This window comes from Callithrix jacchus, chromosome 4 (genome assembly GCF_049354715.1).
Source record: "Callithrix jacchus isolate 240 chromosome 4, calJac240_pri, whole genome shotgun sequence".
NCBI lineage: Eukaryota > Metazoa > Chordata > Mammalia > Primates > Cebidae > Callithrix > Callithrix jacchus.
In genome coordinates, this window is record NC_133505.1 from 3,164,896 (window position 1) to 3,182,064 (window position 17,169).

At 41.2% G+C, this 17,169-nt stretch overlaps 2 protein-coding genes across 2 annotated transcripts; one reads left to right on the forward strand and one right to left on the reverse strand.

The window, feature by feature from the left end:
• Positions 1-9,536: 9,536 nt before the first annotated feature.
• Positions 9,537-11,690, reverse strand: LOC144581991 (histone H2B type 1-C/E/F/G/I). Its single transcript, XM_078368108.1, has one exon. The coding sequence runs from the start codon at positions 11,628-11,630 to the stop codon at positions 11,250-11,252; it is 381 nt and encodes a 126-aa protein (XP_078224234.1). The 5' UTR covers positions 11,631-11,690; the 3' UTR covers positions 9,537-11,249.
• Positions 11,691-11,938: 248 nt separating this feature from the next.
• Positions 11,939-13,195, forward strand: LOC100405337 (histone H2A type 1). Its single transcript, XM_017971587.4, has one exon. The coding sequence runs from the start codon at positions 11,967-11,969 to the stop codon at positions 12,357-12,359; it is 393 nt and encodes a 130-aa protein (XP_017827076.3). The 5' UTR covers positions 11,939-11,966; the 3' UTR covers positions 12,360-13,195.
• Positions 13,196-17,169: the final 3,974 nt, after the last annotated feature.

Consider the following 17,169-nt stretch of genomic DNA (forward strand, 5'->3'; position numbering starts at 1 on the left):
ACACACCAAGAATCTGCAAAGGAAAAAAATCCGGAGTATTTTGCAGCTGGAAAATAATGGAGAAAGATTTCCATATTATAAATGATATCTAATATATATAAAAGTAAAATAAGCAAGATAGAGAAAATTGTTATGTAGTACATTGCTGTTTATCTAACAGAAGGGTATTAAGAATACATACATATATGCTTATAATAAACAACAGAAGGATATTTCATAACATTTAAAATTATTACTCTAAGGTAAGAGAGGCTATTAGGATGGAGGAGAAAGATCTCTGGATATAATTTTATTTGACCTTGGGATTATATAACAGTATTTTATGTAATGGTAGAACCAAATATTAAAAGGTCCAATTCCTAAATATCAACAGCAAAATGAAGTAAATTGATTTGTATATCAAGATCATAAGTGTACAGAGAGGAATACTCCAAATACTTAGAAAAATAGTCATTAGAACATAAATGAACATTTTTAGTGTGGTGTATACCCTAAGGTGGCAGTTCTCAAATCTTTTGGGCTCATGACCCACTTACAGTTTTTTTTCCCCCGTTTTGAGACAGAGTCTTGCTCAGTCACCCAGGCTAGAGTGCAGTGGCATGATCTCGGCTCACTGCAACCTCCGCCTACCAGGTTCAAGCAATTCTCCTGCCTCAGCTTTCTGAGTAGCTGGGATTAGAGGTGTCTGCCACTGTGCCCAGCTGATTTTTGTATTTTTAGTAGAGACGGGGTTTCACCATCTTGGCCAGGCTGGACTCAAACTACTGACTTCATGATCCACCCCCACCTTGGCCTCCCAAAGTGCTGGGATTACAGGCCTGAGCCACCACGCCAGGCCAGCTTACACGCCTATAAAGTAATTAAGTGATGCAGAGCATAATTTGGGCATTAGAGTTTGGATGCCAGCAATGACAGTCATTAAAATGAAATATGCTGTCCTGACATGACATTTCAGTGAACAAAGCACCATGGATTTTTCCAGGGAGCTCCGTTTTGAGCCTTGATCTACAGCAGGTTAGGTGGTGGAACTTGAGATCCAAAGAATTTTGTTTCTGTAGGTTATAACTATTGACATTTACCATATTATACAGTAATAAAAAAATTGGCTAATTCATTTTTAAAAAATAATAAACCCATTTTATGTTAGCAAGGGTATTTTATGAAAAGTGGCTATATGTTTAATAAAAAAAAGTGACACTTTTACATTTTTTGCAAATCTCTCTAATGTCTTGTTTAATAAAAGACAGTTGAATTCTTATATTTGCTCAGGCATGCAATATGTTGCAATGTAAGTCATGTGAAAATAATAATGAAAAAGGAAAAGAAGTGTCAGAATTAGTAGGAAATAATTTTAGCCTCACAGACCCACTAAAGAGGTCTCAGGGACCTCAGCGGTCTCCAGACCACATTTTCAGAATCACCGCAATTGTTGCCATTATAGAAATCACTGTCCTTAGTACCGAAAAGGAAGCAAACACTTTTTAAAAGTTATTTCTTAGTAACCATATTGTTGGTGACACTGGAGGGGATGGCTATGGCAGAAGCTGATGCCGATGATAATTTGTGAATACCTTGGAATTAAGAGTTTGGATTCCCAGCAATGAGAGTCATTAAAATGAAATATGATCTTCTGAAATAACATTTCAGTGAACCAAGCACCAAGGAGTTTTCCAGGGAACTCTATTTTGAGCCTTGATCTACAGCTTAGGAGGAGGCGGAACTTTCCCCAAGGTCAATACAACAGAACCTTACAAATGCAAGGATGGAAGCCTCCTGGAGAGCATGATGCTCACCAGAGATGTAGGGCACGATGACCTAGGGGAAGGCAAATCCTAGACCACAGCGTAAGCTTATATTCAGCTCATCATAGTGTTTGTTTCAGTTGAATTGCTGGCATTTTGCATGCTGAATCTATTCTAATTGACAACTGCAATTGTTCTATTTAATTAAAATTCTCCAATCAGTAATACTTACACAGTGAGGATTCTTTCAGGCTTTCTTGCCCCCCTCCTGCCTTAACTTATTTTTATTTGCTTCTCTAGACACCTGAGATCATCCTCACTTTGCGTCAGCATGATGTCCTACACTCATTAGGGTTTCCTAGTCCCCAAAACCTGTGACTGGATCCTCTTCAAGAACTTTGGGTTCTTGACTAGATACTGAAAATCTCTACTCTGGGGTTTATGTTAGATTGTTTTCTGTGTGCCCTGATGCACCTGGCTGACCTGGGGGACTTAGATGATTTTTTAATAACAGATTTAAAATATTAATTTTTTTTTTCTTTTTTCCCTCCTCTTTCACATATCAAAGAACACTGTTTTTAAAGGATAGGTGCATGTTACTTCTTTCACTGAAAGTCTTTTGTCCTTCCTAAAAAGTTTTCCTTTTTAAATCTAACTCACTTTTCTTCCCAATCTAAAAGCTTCATTTGTCTCTGTCCTAAAAAAAAATTCCATTATCAAGGTCAATTTGCTATATTAAAAGTTACTGATTTAATGAATGTGTTGAAAGAACAATATTATTTAAAATTCTAGAGAGCACATAATGGACTTTTATCCACGTACATATTAAAGTCACACCACTGACTTTAGAACCAACTAGTAAAAGATACTAGTATACTTGGATTATAATGTATTTTAGGTGCAGCTCCATATATATTCACATCACATGTACAAAATTCTAATAGTAATTAAAGTAATTGAGATGTAAATTTACAGGTTTTATTTTTCTTTGAAAAGTACAGAGACTTTAGAAGTTATCATTACACGACATCCACGTTCTATGTAAAACCTGAATTTTTGCATGACTAGGCCATGCCTATACTCAGTTTTGTATTCTGTATTAATTCTACTATTAAAGCTAACATAATATAAAACATAATCCTAAGAAATTAAAACACACACAAGTCCCTTAATTAATGGATAGTTTTCTTCATTCTAAGCATCTGAAGAAATCCTCTGGAAAACAGTTCATATCTTTGTTTTAGTATAACATATTAAACTAAAATTACTATTTTAAAAGTAGTGTTTTATATAATATGGCTTCCAGAAATATATAGGCCATACTTATTCAGCTTTGAATGTCAGACTTTAAGCAAAAATTCAGGTTGTCTCCTTTCCATAATGCAAGACCACAGCCTGAGAGACTTTTTTTTCCCCCACACCAGGATATATGACAGGAAAGAACTGAGAGACATTTGATGGGCAACCACTAGTTTCTATCTTGGAAATACTGCAAATTAAACAAATCAGGTCACCCTCTATGCATCTTCATGTGTAACTTGAACAAATGGGAAATACTGCAGTAAGTGGTTAATTGGTAGAATAGTTTTTTTGTTCTTGAGTAACAAGATATGTTTCCAAAGTTTAGAAGCTGAATAGGTAAGAAATACAGAAACAACAACAACAAAAAGAAATACAGAAACAACTATATATTGCTTTTTAATTCTTGTTTTTTACAATGATGGCAATCCATAATGTTACTTGTTATTTAATCATTCCATAAGAATGTTATTCTTGTTTTTTCAGTAATTAAAAAGACAGCTCTAGAAGCTTCCATAGACTTATCTATAAATCTGTTATTGTTTTGACCTCATATCACTTTTAAAGATTATGTACATTTTTTTGTTTTGTTTTGTTTTTAAGTAACGTGGGGCAATCCTAGCTCACTGCAGCGTTGAACTCCTGGGCTCATGCTATCTTCCTACCTCGGTCTCCCAAGTAGCTGGGACTACACATAAAAAGCACCTCGCCTAGCTTCACTTTTAAAGGATTTAGAATCTAATCTTTCTCTGGTTTTAGATTGCTTTATACAGAATTCAATTGTGTTTTGTTGGAAAAATTCCTCTACTTTGGGATTTTGGCAGTGATCCTCGTAGCAATGGTGATGGGCAGAACAAAAGGCTTTGATTTTGCCGAAATGCATTTGATGGACTACACTTAAGCAGCTGCACAAAGAAACCTCCTAGAGCAAAGGAGTAAAGAAATTATTGGTGAGGCCGGGCGCAGTGGCTCAAGCCTGTAATCCCAGCACTTTGGGAGGCCGAGACGGGTGGATCATGAGGTCGAGAGATCGAGACCATCTTGGTCAACATGGTGAAACCCCATCTCTACTAAAAATACAAAAAAAAATTAGCTGGGCACGTGGTGCGTGCCTGTAACCCCAGCTACTCGGGAGGCTGAGGCAGGAGAATTGCCTAAACCCAGGAGGCGGAGGTTGCGGTGAGCCGAGATCACGCCATTGCACTCTAGCCTGGGTAACAAGAGCGAAACTCTGTCTCAAAAAAAAAAAAAAAAAGAAAGAAATTATTGGTGAAACTCTGAATCTTGGAAGGGAACTCAAAAGATCATTTTATTAAACTTTACCTTTACTTACATTCGAAGGAATGAAAACCTTCGAATGTAAGCAGTCTGTCACACCAGAACCCAGGTCTCTGGGATTCCTGTCCAGTGTTTTGTGTGTGTGTGTGTGTGTGTGTGTGTGTGTGTGTGTGTGAAAAAGTGGGAGGAGGGTAAGGACAAAAGGGTGACAGAAAGCACAGTTCTCTCATTCAGCATACATGTATTGAGTGCCTACTATATGTCAATGATACACCAATAAATAATATGGATTGTTACACATACTTTTATAAATGAGCAATTCCATTTTAAAAGATAAATATGCTTTTAGTTAGTAAAACACAGGCAAACATGCTTGTTTTAAGTAAACATAAGTAGTCAGTAAATAGAGCATATGTTGTTAAATACAAATGTAAGGGATGGAAGAGTCAAAAGATACTAATGTTCATGAGGCACAAAATATAAGAAAGGAGCCACAGATTCAGAATTCACAGACACATGAGACATCAAAGCACTGACTCATGAGGCCCTGAGTCACGCGCACATTGGAGACACCATAAGTTCTCTACTTCGGAAACAAAGATAAAATCCATGGCTCTGCAGTTAACTGCTTGGTTGGGACCAGGCATATATATATCTGTGTCTATCAAACAGGCTGATTCAGTGATGTACGACAGATCACATATAGGGAAATTGCTCACACTTGATTCAGATAGTGTGGTTCTTCCAACTCGCACACTAAACCTACGCTGCTCTCCTTTTTCCCCTTGCTGTTTGGTGTTTTTAATGAAGTTGTGATCTGAGCATTTCACCGCATAATCTGCAAACCTATTTGTGCTGTGTCCTCTGGGAGAGCTTGCAGGGGACTGTACTTGGAGCTTATCAGGGCACTAAGGTAATTTCCCACATGGTACCAGTAAGGACTCTCCATCATAACCAAAATGTGGAAGAGTCACCTTTGGACAGCAACTTGCAGGAAATGAGGGAAAAATGCTGCAGGTGTGTTCCAGAGAGAGGTAAAATAAAGTACAGGGGCTCACAGAGACACAATGCTCAGCAGTTTGAGGAACATCAAGGCGGCCAGGGTGGCTGGAATAGAGGAAGCAAGTGAGACAGCCCTAGGAGATGAGGCCAAATACATCACTGGGGCCAGAGTATGCAGAACTTCACAGGGCAAGGTAAGCGCTTTGGAAGTGACTGAGTCAAGGAGCAGGCAATCTGACTGAAAATTTTAGGAGACCATCTGGATGCTGAGTGAGCATAGACTAGAGAGGCACAGAGATAGGAGCAGGTGCACCAGATAGAAGATATCCAATAATCAGAAGACAGGAGGTGGGTGCAGAGGAGGTCAGCACTGGCAGTAGGAAGTAAAGGGCTCCCAGTCTGGATCGTTTATCCCTAGATTACTGCCAATGGGGTCTTCTTTCATAGTCTCATTACTCTGTTCATTTCTGCCCAATTAAAATCTCTAAAATGCTTTTTCCTTTCTAAAAACACTTTTCAAAACAGTGCTTTCCTTTCCACACAAATCTAAACTAATCTGCCTGAGCGTTCTGTTTCTTGAGCTCTGAAAGATGGTGCCTGTTTTGTTGAAGAATTTGTGCATTCTGTCCCATCTCTCTGAATTAGGACATACCACACTAAATCCTGGTATATGAATTGTGTATATCAGTAAGGCTTCTTTAGTTGTCATCTGTTATGATGTATGTCCTTTAGGACAGTGACCACGTTCTTTTGTATTGACTGTTCCTCCAAGGACACATTCAATGTTAATCAAGTTCCTTTCTCTATGCCTCCCTGTCGGGGTCCCGCACGTCTGCCGGGGGACTACCGACCTGCGGGAGTCCCCGAGACCGCCAACGTAGATGTCTCGTTCAACCTGAGAGAGAGAGTGTGCGGAAAAGAAAGAATATAGAAAAGTAGAGTCTGGAGGGCTGCGTGAAGATTATGGCCAAAACGCAGCAAATTTATTTTTGTGGGTTACAGCTTTTATACCTTTTGTCTTGTTTACATTTACCTTATCTCAGCAGAAAGAAAGAAAGGGGTAGACAGAAAGGAAACAGAAACTCCATAAAATAGTTACCAGGGGCTTGTGATATCCTGCTCAGAAGGCAGTTTAAGGGGGCTAGTGGTAGTAGTTTACATTTGAAAGATTTTACATTTCAAAGATACAATGGCGCCCTTAAAGTGGCTGGTTAAACCTGTTTTTCACCAGGAGCTAAGACAAAGGCTTGGCTCCAGGGAAAATATGGGCAGAGGTCTCTGCTCCTCTTAGGCATCTTAATTGCAGCAAGTTTATTGCTTACACAGAGACTGAAGGGGGACATGGAAGCAGACAGCACAATGTCCTCATAAACTGCAGGCCTTTGCTTTGCATTCTGTTGTTGCTTTTAGTGAGTCAGCTCACGGCCCTGTCTCACTCGACAGCCCTCGAGGTGAGGAAATGCAGTACAGGTCCAGCAGCCAAACTGGGGTAAATCAACTAGCTGTCTCGAGCCCTTGGCGTGAACACCACACCTCCCCTTGTGCAGCCTTCGCGCCAAGGGCTTGAGACAGTTAGCGTGACTCGTCCCATCTTGGCTGCTGGACCTATCTGCACTCCCTCCTCTCGAGGGCTGTCGAGCTGAGACAAAGGTCTCGGGCTGAGTCACTGAGGCAAAAACAGAATACAAAGCAAAGGTCTGCAGTTTATGAGGACATTGTGCTGTCTGCTTTCCTGTCCCCATCAGTCTCTGTGCAAGCAATAAACTTGCTGCAATTGAGATGCCTAAGAGGGACAAGAGACCCCTGCCCATATTTTCCCTGGAGCTAAGCCTTTGTTCTACCTCCTGATGGAAAACAGGTTTAACAAGCCACCTTAAGGGCGCCATTGTTTGCTTGCACTGTGTATCTTTGAGAAACATAAACTGCTTTGTAAACTACTATCACAAGCCCCCTTAAACTGCTTTGTGAGTGGTTATCACAAGCCCCTGATAACTATTTTATGGAGTTTCTATTTCCTTTCTGTTTACTTCTTTTTTCTGCTGAGATAAAGTAAATGTAAAAAGAAAAATGGTATAAAAGCTGTAACCCATAAGAATAAACTTGCTGCGTTTTGACCATAATTTACGCTGACCTCCAGACTCTGCTTTCCTTTTTTCTTTCACTTCCGTGCACTCTCTCCCTCAGGTTGAACGAGACATCTACATTGGCGGTCTCGGGGACTCCTACAGGTTGGTAGCCCCCCGGCAGACCCCAACATCCCCTTCCCCCATACCCACATTTATTTTCATTCCCTGCCTTCTAGTCTGGCACAACATGTCGGTAAAAAACAACACGACCAGAAAGCAAATTCTGAGCCGTGGGGAATCTGTCTGAGAATAAGCAATTGCAGTACGCCTTATTGTTCCCAGGACACGTTCTTGCTCCACGTCCAGCAATAAATTTCCAAGAAGAATTCGTCAACATTTCTCTGACTGATTTAACACAGTGAAGACATACCTATTTAAGGGTATTGCTGGTGGCCAGAGGACAGAGGCTATTGAGACCTCTGCAGTGAGGTACCTGTTGCAAAGCCCTACCAAGAAGGGGGCTGTTGGGACTCATTCTTCATTGGGATCAGCATGGTTCTGTATTACATTTTTACAAGAGTTGAGTTTCCATATGTTCTTAAGGTCCAGGGTGTATACAGGAGCTCCAGTATCACAGTGGACCCCACAGAAGTGGCCAACTACTTACATTTCAATATCCTTCTCTGCTTTTTTATCAGGCTAAAGCTGAATGTGAATCTGATAGCTGCTGCCTTAGTTCACACACACTATTCACCTAGACATCTTTCCTGCGGACAGCTCCTAAGTTATTCAAGTAGTTCCTGATGGCTCAAACTTACATACGGATATACAGGTGCAGAAATGTAGACATCTATCTATATTCTCTGAATGTTTAATAAGGAGTCACTTCACTATTCTTTATTCTGGCCAGGAGAATATGTTTACGTAACTCAAACCTTCTAAATCCTCTTCTCACCTTCTCTTCCGGATTTTAACTACAGATTCCTCCCTTCCATAAAACAAACCAATAACAGAATTTCCTGCTGATTATCTGTATCAATGGAGAGGCCCAAAGTCACCTGTGCTATGAAAAATTGTGCTGAAAAAACTCAAATGTATAACGAATTTGCCATCCTTAAGTATTTTTATGGTGAGAGGAGATGATACATAAATGAAAAACATATAATCTCTGTTCTAACAGAGGAGTATACACACAGACACATACATAACATATATACAAAATCCACATATGCATTCACACACACAGCCTCCAGAGAGATGTTACAAAGATTGTGTGGGAAGCTAAATAGAAATTTTTAAGAGCTAGAGGAGCTGAAGGAAGACAGAGCTCAGCTAGGCCCTAATAGAGAGGACTTCAGAGAGTGAGATTTGCATGAACTTTGGAGGATAAGTTAGGATTTAGACAGATAAAGAAGTAGGGAGAACATTTAATTTAATAGATTTCATGAAGTCTGAATTGTATCAGTTCTGTGCTAAATGCAGGTTCAATACATCAAATAATGTAAAGAAACCAACTGCAATGAAGCACCATCGAGATCCTCCAAGCACTTCCTAGGAATAAGGATTCTTGGTTTAGGGTCTTTAGTCTACAGATTGAGAATCAAGGGTGCCTGGTGATAGGTTGCTGACTCTTAATTTTAGCCAAAATCTTGAGCTTTCTGAATCCGTGGGCCTTCTTAATACCTTGGTCAGTCTTTTTCTCTTCCTTAAGAGAGGAGGAGCAATGAATAACATTTAGAGAATGAATAATATTCACAGAAACACTATTAGGTTTGGGTTTCTCATCTATAAGTTTTCCTTTATGACAAACTATGTGATGCTTGTAACTTGTTTCTACATAGGGGTTTTTATCCTATCATATTTTCCAATATAGTATTTGATACCTAAATTTAATATATGTAACATATTTGAAGTTTAAATCAAATTATATCAAATACCCATGATCAAACATCTAACTCAAAACTGGAGTGTTGGCAACAACTTGGATTTATTTCTGTGTTTTTCCCCATCCCCTTGTCCTGCCTTTATCACTGAGATAGCAACTACCAGGTATTTTTTAAAAACTCTTAAAAGCCTTCATCATCACACATATATGTACACTTACGCTGTAAAAGTGTTTCTATATACACGTCAACAATGTATACTTTGATTTTATTTTCATTTTACTTTATTTACTTATTTATTTATTTTAGAGATAGAATCTCACCATGTTGCCCAGGCTGGTCTTGAACTCCTGAGCTCCAGCAATCCTCCCACCTCAGCCTCCCAAAGTGCTAGGATTACAGGTGTGAGCCACCATGCCTGACCATGGTTTTATTTTTGAGTTTTAAAAAATGGTATTATATGTGAACCTTCCGAAACTTATGTTTCTAAAACTCGACCGTGTACTGTGTGTACCTCAATAAATGCATTTATTCTTTTGGCCACAAACGTGTAGTTGCCTCTAGTGTTTTTATCTATTAAAAATAGCATTTTTCTTATTATTGTATGGCTCCTGTTGCATTTGTGCAGAATATTCTCTCATGTAAACAGCTAGGAGTCAAATAGTTGGGTCACTGGAGTGCACTTACTAGATAAAAAATAGCATCAAAAACCTTCAGCAAATACAATTCAATGTTGAAGAGTTCCCACACTAATTCCCAGCAAAGACCGAAATAGTTTTAAATGTGCCACTTCCTAAGGGCTTACAATGAAGAGACTGATTTTGATTTCCTGAGTTGGGGGTATGGGAAAACAACGGAGAACACCACTTTCTCCTGCTCTGTTTTTTTTTTCTTTTAAAATTTCTTTCAATTAAGAGAGGCACAGTAAATGGCAGTGAAATAGAAAGAAAGCATGGAACAGACCCTAACAGGAAAGGTAGGGAATAGAAACTATGTTCATAAATAGGAATTCCACATAAGAGAAATATGTGAGTGAGTAAAACAGCAAGATTCCTCCCAGAAACTTGCACTTCCAAGAATTTTCCTAATTAGAACCCTCACCAGAGAAAACGGTGGTCAAGTTTCAAACTGCCCACGCAGCATCCGGATTGGCCACTGACATCAATTGGGCCCGACTGACGTGTAGGACGCTGTAAACTGGGTTCAAACTTTTTTTCTGCTGCCTTTCTATCTTAACATTTAGGAAATTCAAACTGGGGACCAGGAGGAGAAACAGCGGCTTTCAAAACAAGTCGACTTGTACGTTTGTGTGTGCCAACTGCTTATTACTAACACGAAGCTTAGGGACGCAGCACCAGAAGCATTGTGGATTTTGCCAGCTGAGGCTTAAATACTAGATTTCCTTAGGGGTCAAAGGAATTGGATTTTCCCTTTACTACTTTTGTCTAATGATAAACCTGATCCTTCTTTATAGAAACGGATATAAAATGGTCTCAAGCTTTCCTGCAGTACGCAGTGCACTGCAGTGCATTTTTTTTCTTTTTGAGACCGGAGTCTTGCTCTATCGCCCAGGGTGGAGTGCAATGGCTCCATTTCGGCTGACTGCAACCTCCGCCTCCCGAGTTCAAGCGATTCTCCTGCCTCTGCCTCCCGAGTAGCTGGGATTACAGGCGCCCGACACCGCTCGACTAATTATTTTCCATTTTTAGTAGAGACAGGGTTTCACCACATTGGCCAGGATGGTCTCTAACTCCTAAGCTCATTTGATCTAGCCGCCTCGGCTTCCCAGTGCTGGGATTACAGGCATCAGCTAAAATTGGTTTCTAACAAGGCTAAAATAAGGAATCTTGGAAATTCTCTTTGCAGCAAGTACCTGTAAAAACAGTGAGTGCCAGCTCTCTTTGGAAAGAGTGGATGGCTCTGAAAAGAGCCTTTGGGGTGTGGGCCGAGACTGGCCGAACGTTCCGCAGTGGGCGGGCTCATTTGGAGCTGGTGTACTTGGTGACGGCCTTGGTGCCCTCCGACACGGCGTGCTTGGCCAGCTCCCCAGGCAGCAGCAGGCGCACGGCCGTCTGGATCTCCCTGGAGGTGATGGTCGAGCGCTTGTTGTAATGCGCCAGGCGGGAGGCCTCGCCCGCGATGCGCTCGAAGATGTCGTTGACGAAGGAGTTCATGATGCCCATGGCCTTGGAGGAGATGCCGGTGTCGGGGTGCACCTGCTTCAGCACCTTGTACACGTACACGGAGTAGCTCTCCTTGCGGCTGCGCTTGCGCTTCTTACCGTCCTTCTTCTGCGCCTTGGTCACCGCCTTCTTGGAGCCCTTCTTCGGGGCGGGAGCGGACTTCGCTGGCTCAGGCATATCGAAGGCGAAAGAAGGTACTAAACGATCAGCAGCTAGTTGGAGGAAACTGAAAATAACGGGAGCAAGGGAGAAGGAGTCGCTTTTATATAGAACCTCTCATGCAAATTAGGTGAAGAGTTAGAGTCCTCTACCTGATTGGTGGTTTTTCTGAGTGACGTCAGATGTTAGTTATACCCAATCAGGAGGTGCAAGTGCAAAAGCCCTAGTGCCATTGGTTAAAATTAAGCTGCAATCCTAGCCAATGATACATCTTCTTTTTCGCGCCCAATAGTGTTTATAAAAAGCGCTGCTTTTGAGCGCTCACTATGCCAGCTGCTTTAAGTTGTAGTCGCTATGTCCGGGCGCGGCAAGCAGGGCGGCAAAGCCCGCGCCAAGGCCAAGACCCGCTCCTCCCGGGCCGGGCTCCAGTTCCCCGTGGGCCGCGTGCACCGCCTGCTCCGCAAGGGCAACTACGCGGAGCGGGTCGGGGCCGGCGCGCCGGTCTACCTGGCGGCGGTGCTGGAGTACCTGACGGCCGAGATCCTGGAGCTGGCGGGCAACGCGGCCCGCGACAACAAGAAGACCCGCATCATCCCGCGCCACCTGCAGCTGGCCATCCGCAACGACGAGGAGCTCAACAAGCTGCTGGGCAAGGTCACCATCGCGCAGGGCGGCGTCCTGCCCAACATCCAGGCCGTGCTGCTGCCCAAGAAGACCGAGAGCCACCATAAGGCCAAGGGCAAGTAGCGGGTCTGGAGTAACTCATTGCTCATCTCGTTTCAAACCAAAAAGGTTCTTTTCAGAGCCACCTCCTTTTTCACCAAACGGCGTTAACCACTTTTATCTAATTGTTGAGTCATTTTGCAGTGGCGTTGGAATGCTGTGAAGGCATAAAGCAAAACCAAAAAAAGGCTTTTACACCACATTGTTTTCAGATAGACAACAAATCAGACAAATTCGTTACGTGAAGGAATAGGCGCAGCAGCTCCCCCCTGCAGTACGACCGAGACAATAGGAAAAGTGAAGCAAGAGAGCAGCCAAGGGAACCGAAAGTTAGATAACGGGCAGGATAAGTAAAAGCAACGAGCGCCAGTAAGGTGGACGGCAGGGAGAACAAAAAGCCACAGAAGCACAGGGAACTTTTCGCAGCCAAAACAAAAATGAGATAATGAAAGCAAGAACCTCGCGGCCGGCAAGATCAGGAGCAAACCAGTAAGAGGCAGCTCTTCAGAGATATGCATGCTCATTAGAGAGGAAAAACTGCTTAACAAAAGGCCGTATGATGATTAGCCGCTCCTGAAGGTTCATGGATGTGGCCTACGCATCATGCATGTATTTAGGGTTATGGAGTAGAGGTCATGCACAAGCCACAGAGGCCAAACTAAGCAACAAACCTGTCAATCAAAAGGGCAGACGCTGGTTAGATATTAGACAGCATTGAAAAGAAGAGAAAAAGTAATACACATAAAATGACCCAAACCATACGAGGCTGATGCTGATCTCATCTCGCCGAGGCCAGTCGGCTCTCCCCTTCCGAGTGTGTAATACTATGCATAATAAACTTTTGCTGCTTTGCTTTGCTATCTGTGTGTGTGTCGTCCAATTCTTTGTTCGGGGCACCAAGAGCCTTGAACTGCGTGGCACCATCCGATAACACAACCGATGTGGGAGGCCGAGGCAGGAGGATCGCTGTGAGCCTAGGAATCCGAAGCCAGCCTGAGCAAGATAGCAAGACCTGATCTTTACAAAAGTTAAATTATCCGTGCCTCGCGTCTCATAGCCTGTAGTCCTAACTACTCCGGAGGCTGAGACCAGAAGGATCACTTGAGCCCAGGAGTTCAGGGCCGCAATAAGCTGTAATTGCACCACTGCAGTCCAGCCTGCGTGATAGAGCAAGTGTTTCAAATGAACCCAGTGTCAGATACTTACTTTCTGTATTATAGAGGACTGAAAGCTAGCTAAACAGTATTTTTCAGTGTACCTGTGTTCCAGAGATAAAATTGGTAAACTGACCTTTGCTCCTCAGTTGTGGTTTGAGTTTATATTTCATAAGACCATGAAAGCAAAATCTGGGTATCTGACGCTGCTGCAGAATTGAATGTTTATCCACACAAATTAAGGGCCCCATGGGTGTTTGGCCCACCTCTTCGAGTTTAATTGAATCTTCCTGAGCACCTGTGTTGTGCCAGGCACCCTCCTAAATGGGAATACAGTATTCATCCAGATACATAAAGTGTATGTCCAAAAGGACCTTCAAGTTGGCTTGGACAAAGAATACACATCATAATGGGCTGTTTATATAAATGATGGGAAAGGGTTGGGGTTAGGTTGTGAGATTACATCACATGTTACCTGAAAACAGTATGAATGATGGACATTGTCAGGTTTCTTATTGTACCATGGTCATAAAGTCCTGCTCCTGTCAGGTTTTACTGCTTCCTTTCTCTTATCGAGATCATCTCCCTCTTCAGATCACCAAGTCCTCCTAGCAAGAGAGGGCCTTCTATTCCTGTTCCTGTCCACCTAAACTTCTATAACCTACTGCTTTCCTCATAAGGACGTGTTAATGAGAATGAATTTCTATAGGCATCTCTAGTCCATTGAAATACATTGATTTTTGAGTCTCTTCACATACATTTATTTCCTAGATTTAAATATTAATTGCAATTGCACACAAATAACATTTCTTGGACTAAAACAGCAATTGCAACAATCATAAATATTATTTTAACAAAAATGTATCATTATTTGATGTTGAGAATTCCATCCTCATTCCAATCAACTCATTTGTTCCCTTTTAAAATGTCATCTGCGCCAGGCGCGGTGGCTCAAGCCTGTAATCCCAGCACTTTGGGAGGCCGAGGCGGGTGGATCACGAGGTCAAGAGATCGAGACCATCCTGGTCCACATGGTGAAACCCCGTCTCTACTAAAAATACAAAAAATTAGCTGGGCATGGTGGCGCGTGCCTGTAATCCCAGCTACTCAGGAGGCTGAGGCAGAATTGCCTGAACCCAGGAGGCGGAGGTTGCAATGAGCCGAGATTGCACCATTGTACTCCAGCCTGGGTAACAAGAGTGAAACTCCGTCTCAAAAAAAAAAAAAAAAAAATGTCATCTGCATTACTTATGTGTATAAATTTTCAACAATTGTTTCTGTTACAACCATCAATATTAAGTAAATGATTCAGTTGCACAGAAGGCCTATAAGATTTTTGAAATTAAAATGTTTTTAAATAAAATATGCTGTTATGATCATTGAAGTTGATGATGAAATTATTAGCACTTTATTTTGTCGTTTCTATTTCTTCCCAAAACCACCATCTAATCGTGAAAGCTAGCTAAATAATATTTTTGACAGTTCGTGAGTTCCAGAAGTAAAATTCTTTAAGCTAGACAGCTTGTAAATTTTGCTTTATAGTTATTATAATTTTAGGTGTTATTTATGGAAATTCTAATCAATGTACTTATAATCAAAACACTCACAAATGCAAATTTATGTATTAAGTAAAATAAAATCTACAAGTGTGATATATCATTGCCTGTAATTCTATACACAGGTTAAGGAAAATGGAGCTGTTAGATAAGTAGCTTCAAAGTAAGTAAACTAGAGGAGGCAACTTGAACATCAGAGGGCTCCCAGGGGCAAGAACCAATCAGGAAGATTTATGCTGTCTTCTCACTTCAAGGTTTTCTTTAAATCCTTATCACTTCAGAGCATTAACTCATCTGTGAAAAGATTGAAGTAGATGGATGTCCCTACTGATTTGGTGCCCTCTGAAGGTTGGTTGAAAAATCAGACAGTCATATTAATAGAAAAAAAGACATACACGTTTACAACGTGCATGGGGAGAATGAGAGTGATTGCCCATCCCAGAAGTTTATATACCATTCTTGCAAAACAGTTTCTGGGTTGGAGAAGAGGAATTCATTTGAGGGATTACCAGGGGGAATGAATGGATCAGGGAAAAGAAATGAAACTTGTGCATTATCTTGTGAAATGATCTGTTCAGGTATGATTAAATTCATCTTACTGGGACTCACCTGGTGAGTCTGGATCATAGGGAGATAAAGGTTGGTGAGCAGGGAGAAGGTCAAAGGGACCTGGAGGCTTCTTCAGTTCAGCTTGTCACCATGCCATAGTTTGAGGTGTTGATTTCCGAACAACACCTCAACAAGTACTAAACAACATTGAGAACAAGTACTAAAAATAAATACTAGTTATTTAAATTAATTTTTAATGTGTTATACATAAATATAGATTAGTTTATGATGTATTAACATGTTTTAAAGTATAATCGAAATATAAAATATTTGTAAATTAGTTATAAAGAAAAATATGGCGGGGCACAGTGGCTCATGCCTGTAATGCCAGCATGTTGGGAGGCTGAGGCAGGCGTTCAAGTTCAGGAGTTCATGACAGGGCTGGCCAACATAGTGAAACCCCATCTCTACTAAAAATACAAAAATTAGCTGGGCATGGTGGCGCCTGCCTGTAATCCCCGCTACTCGGGAGGCTGAGGCAGGAGAATTGCCTGAACCCAGAACGCGGAGGTTGCAGTGAGCCGGGATCGCGCCATTGCACTCCAGCCTTGGTAACAAGAGCAAAACACCGTCTCTAAATAAATAAATAAGTAAATAAAAATAAAAATAATATAAACAAGTCACCTCGAGTCTGATCGGTTACAAGTTAGCTCGAGTCTGATTGGTAAACATTTAATCTAAAACCACTTCTGCTTGGTTTTTCTACTTCCAGAATTTCAGCTCTAACCCACTTTCTAAACAAATAATTGAATAATAAGAGGTTATATTACAATAGTTACAGGAGTTTTATAATTTTCATTAAGGTTAAAAGTAATTTCAAAGTATAACCCTGTATTAGTAAAAAAGAAAGATAAGTAAATATATGCAAAGTTGTTGCATAATGGTTGATAACAAATCTTTAATTGGATCATATAAAAGTGACCTTTTAAAAACCTACAAACTGCTGGCGCGGTGGCTCATGCCTGCAATCCAACACTTTGGGAGGCCCAGATGGGCAGATCACAAGGATAAGAGATCGAGACCGTCTTGACAAACAGAGTGAGACCTCGTCTGCACTAAAATTAAAAATAATTAACTGGGCTTGGGGGCAAGCGCCTGCAGTCCCAGCTACTCGGGAGTCTGAGGCAGGAGGGTCGCTTGAGGCAAAGGATGCAGTGAGCCCACATCGCGCCACTGCACTCCAGCCTGGCGACAGAACAGGACGCCGTATCAAAAAAACAAAAAATGAACAAAAAAAAACCTACACACACCAATTTTCTAGTTATAAGAGCTTGTTTGGAGGATTTTAATTCTATCCCAATTAATTCCTAAGGCTAATACACATGATAAAAATCTCGAAAAGATTTTATTCAAACTTCACAAAATGCCTCTAAAGCTGTCCAGAAACTTTGGTGAAACAGATTAGGAAATCTGGTAAAATGAGACTCTCAGTGCCAAATCGTGAGACCTCTAATGCAATTTTAAGTATTATTGTAATAAAATTTTAAATTCTGGTGTAATAAAAAAACATACAAA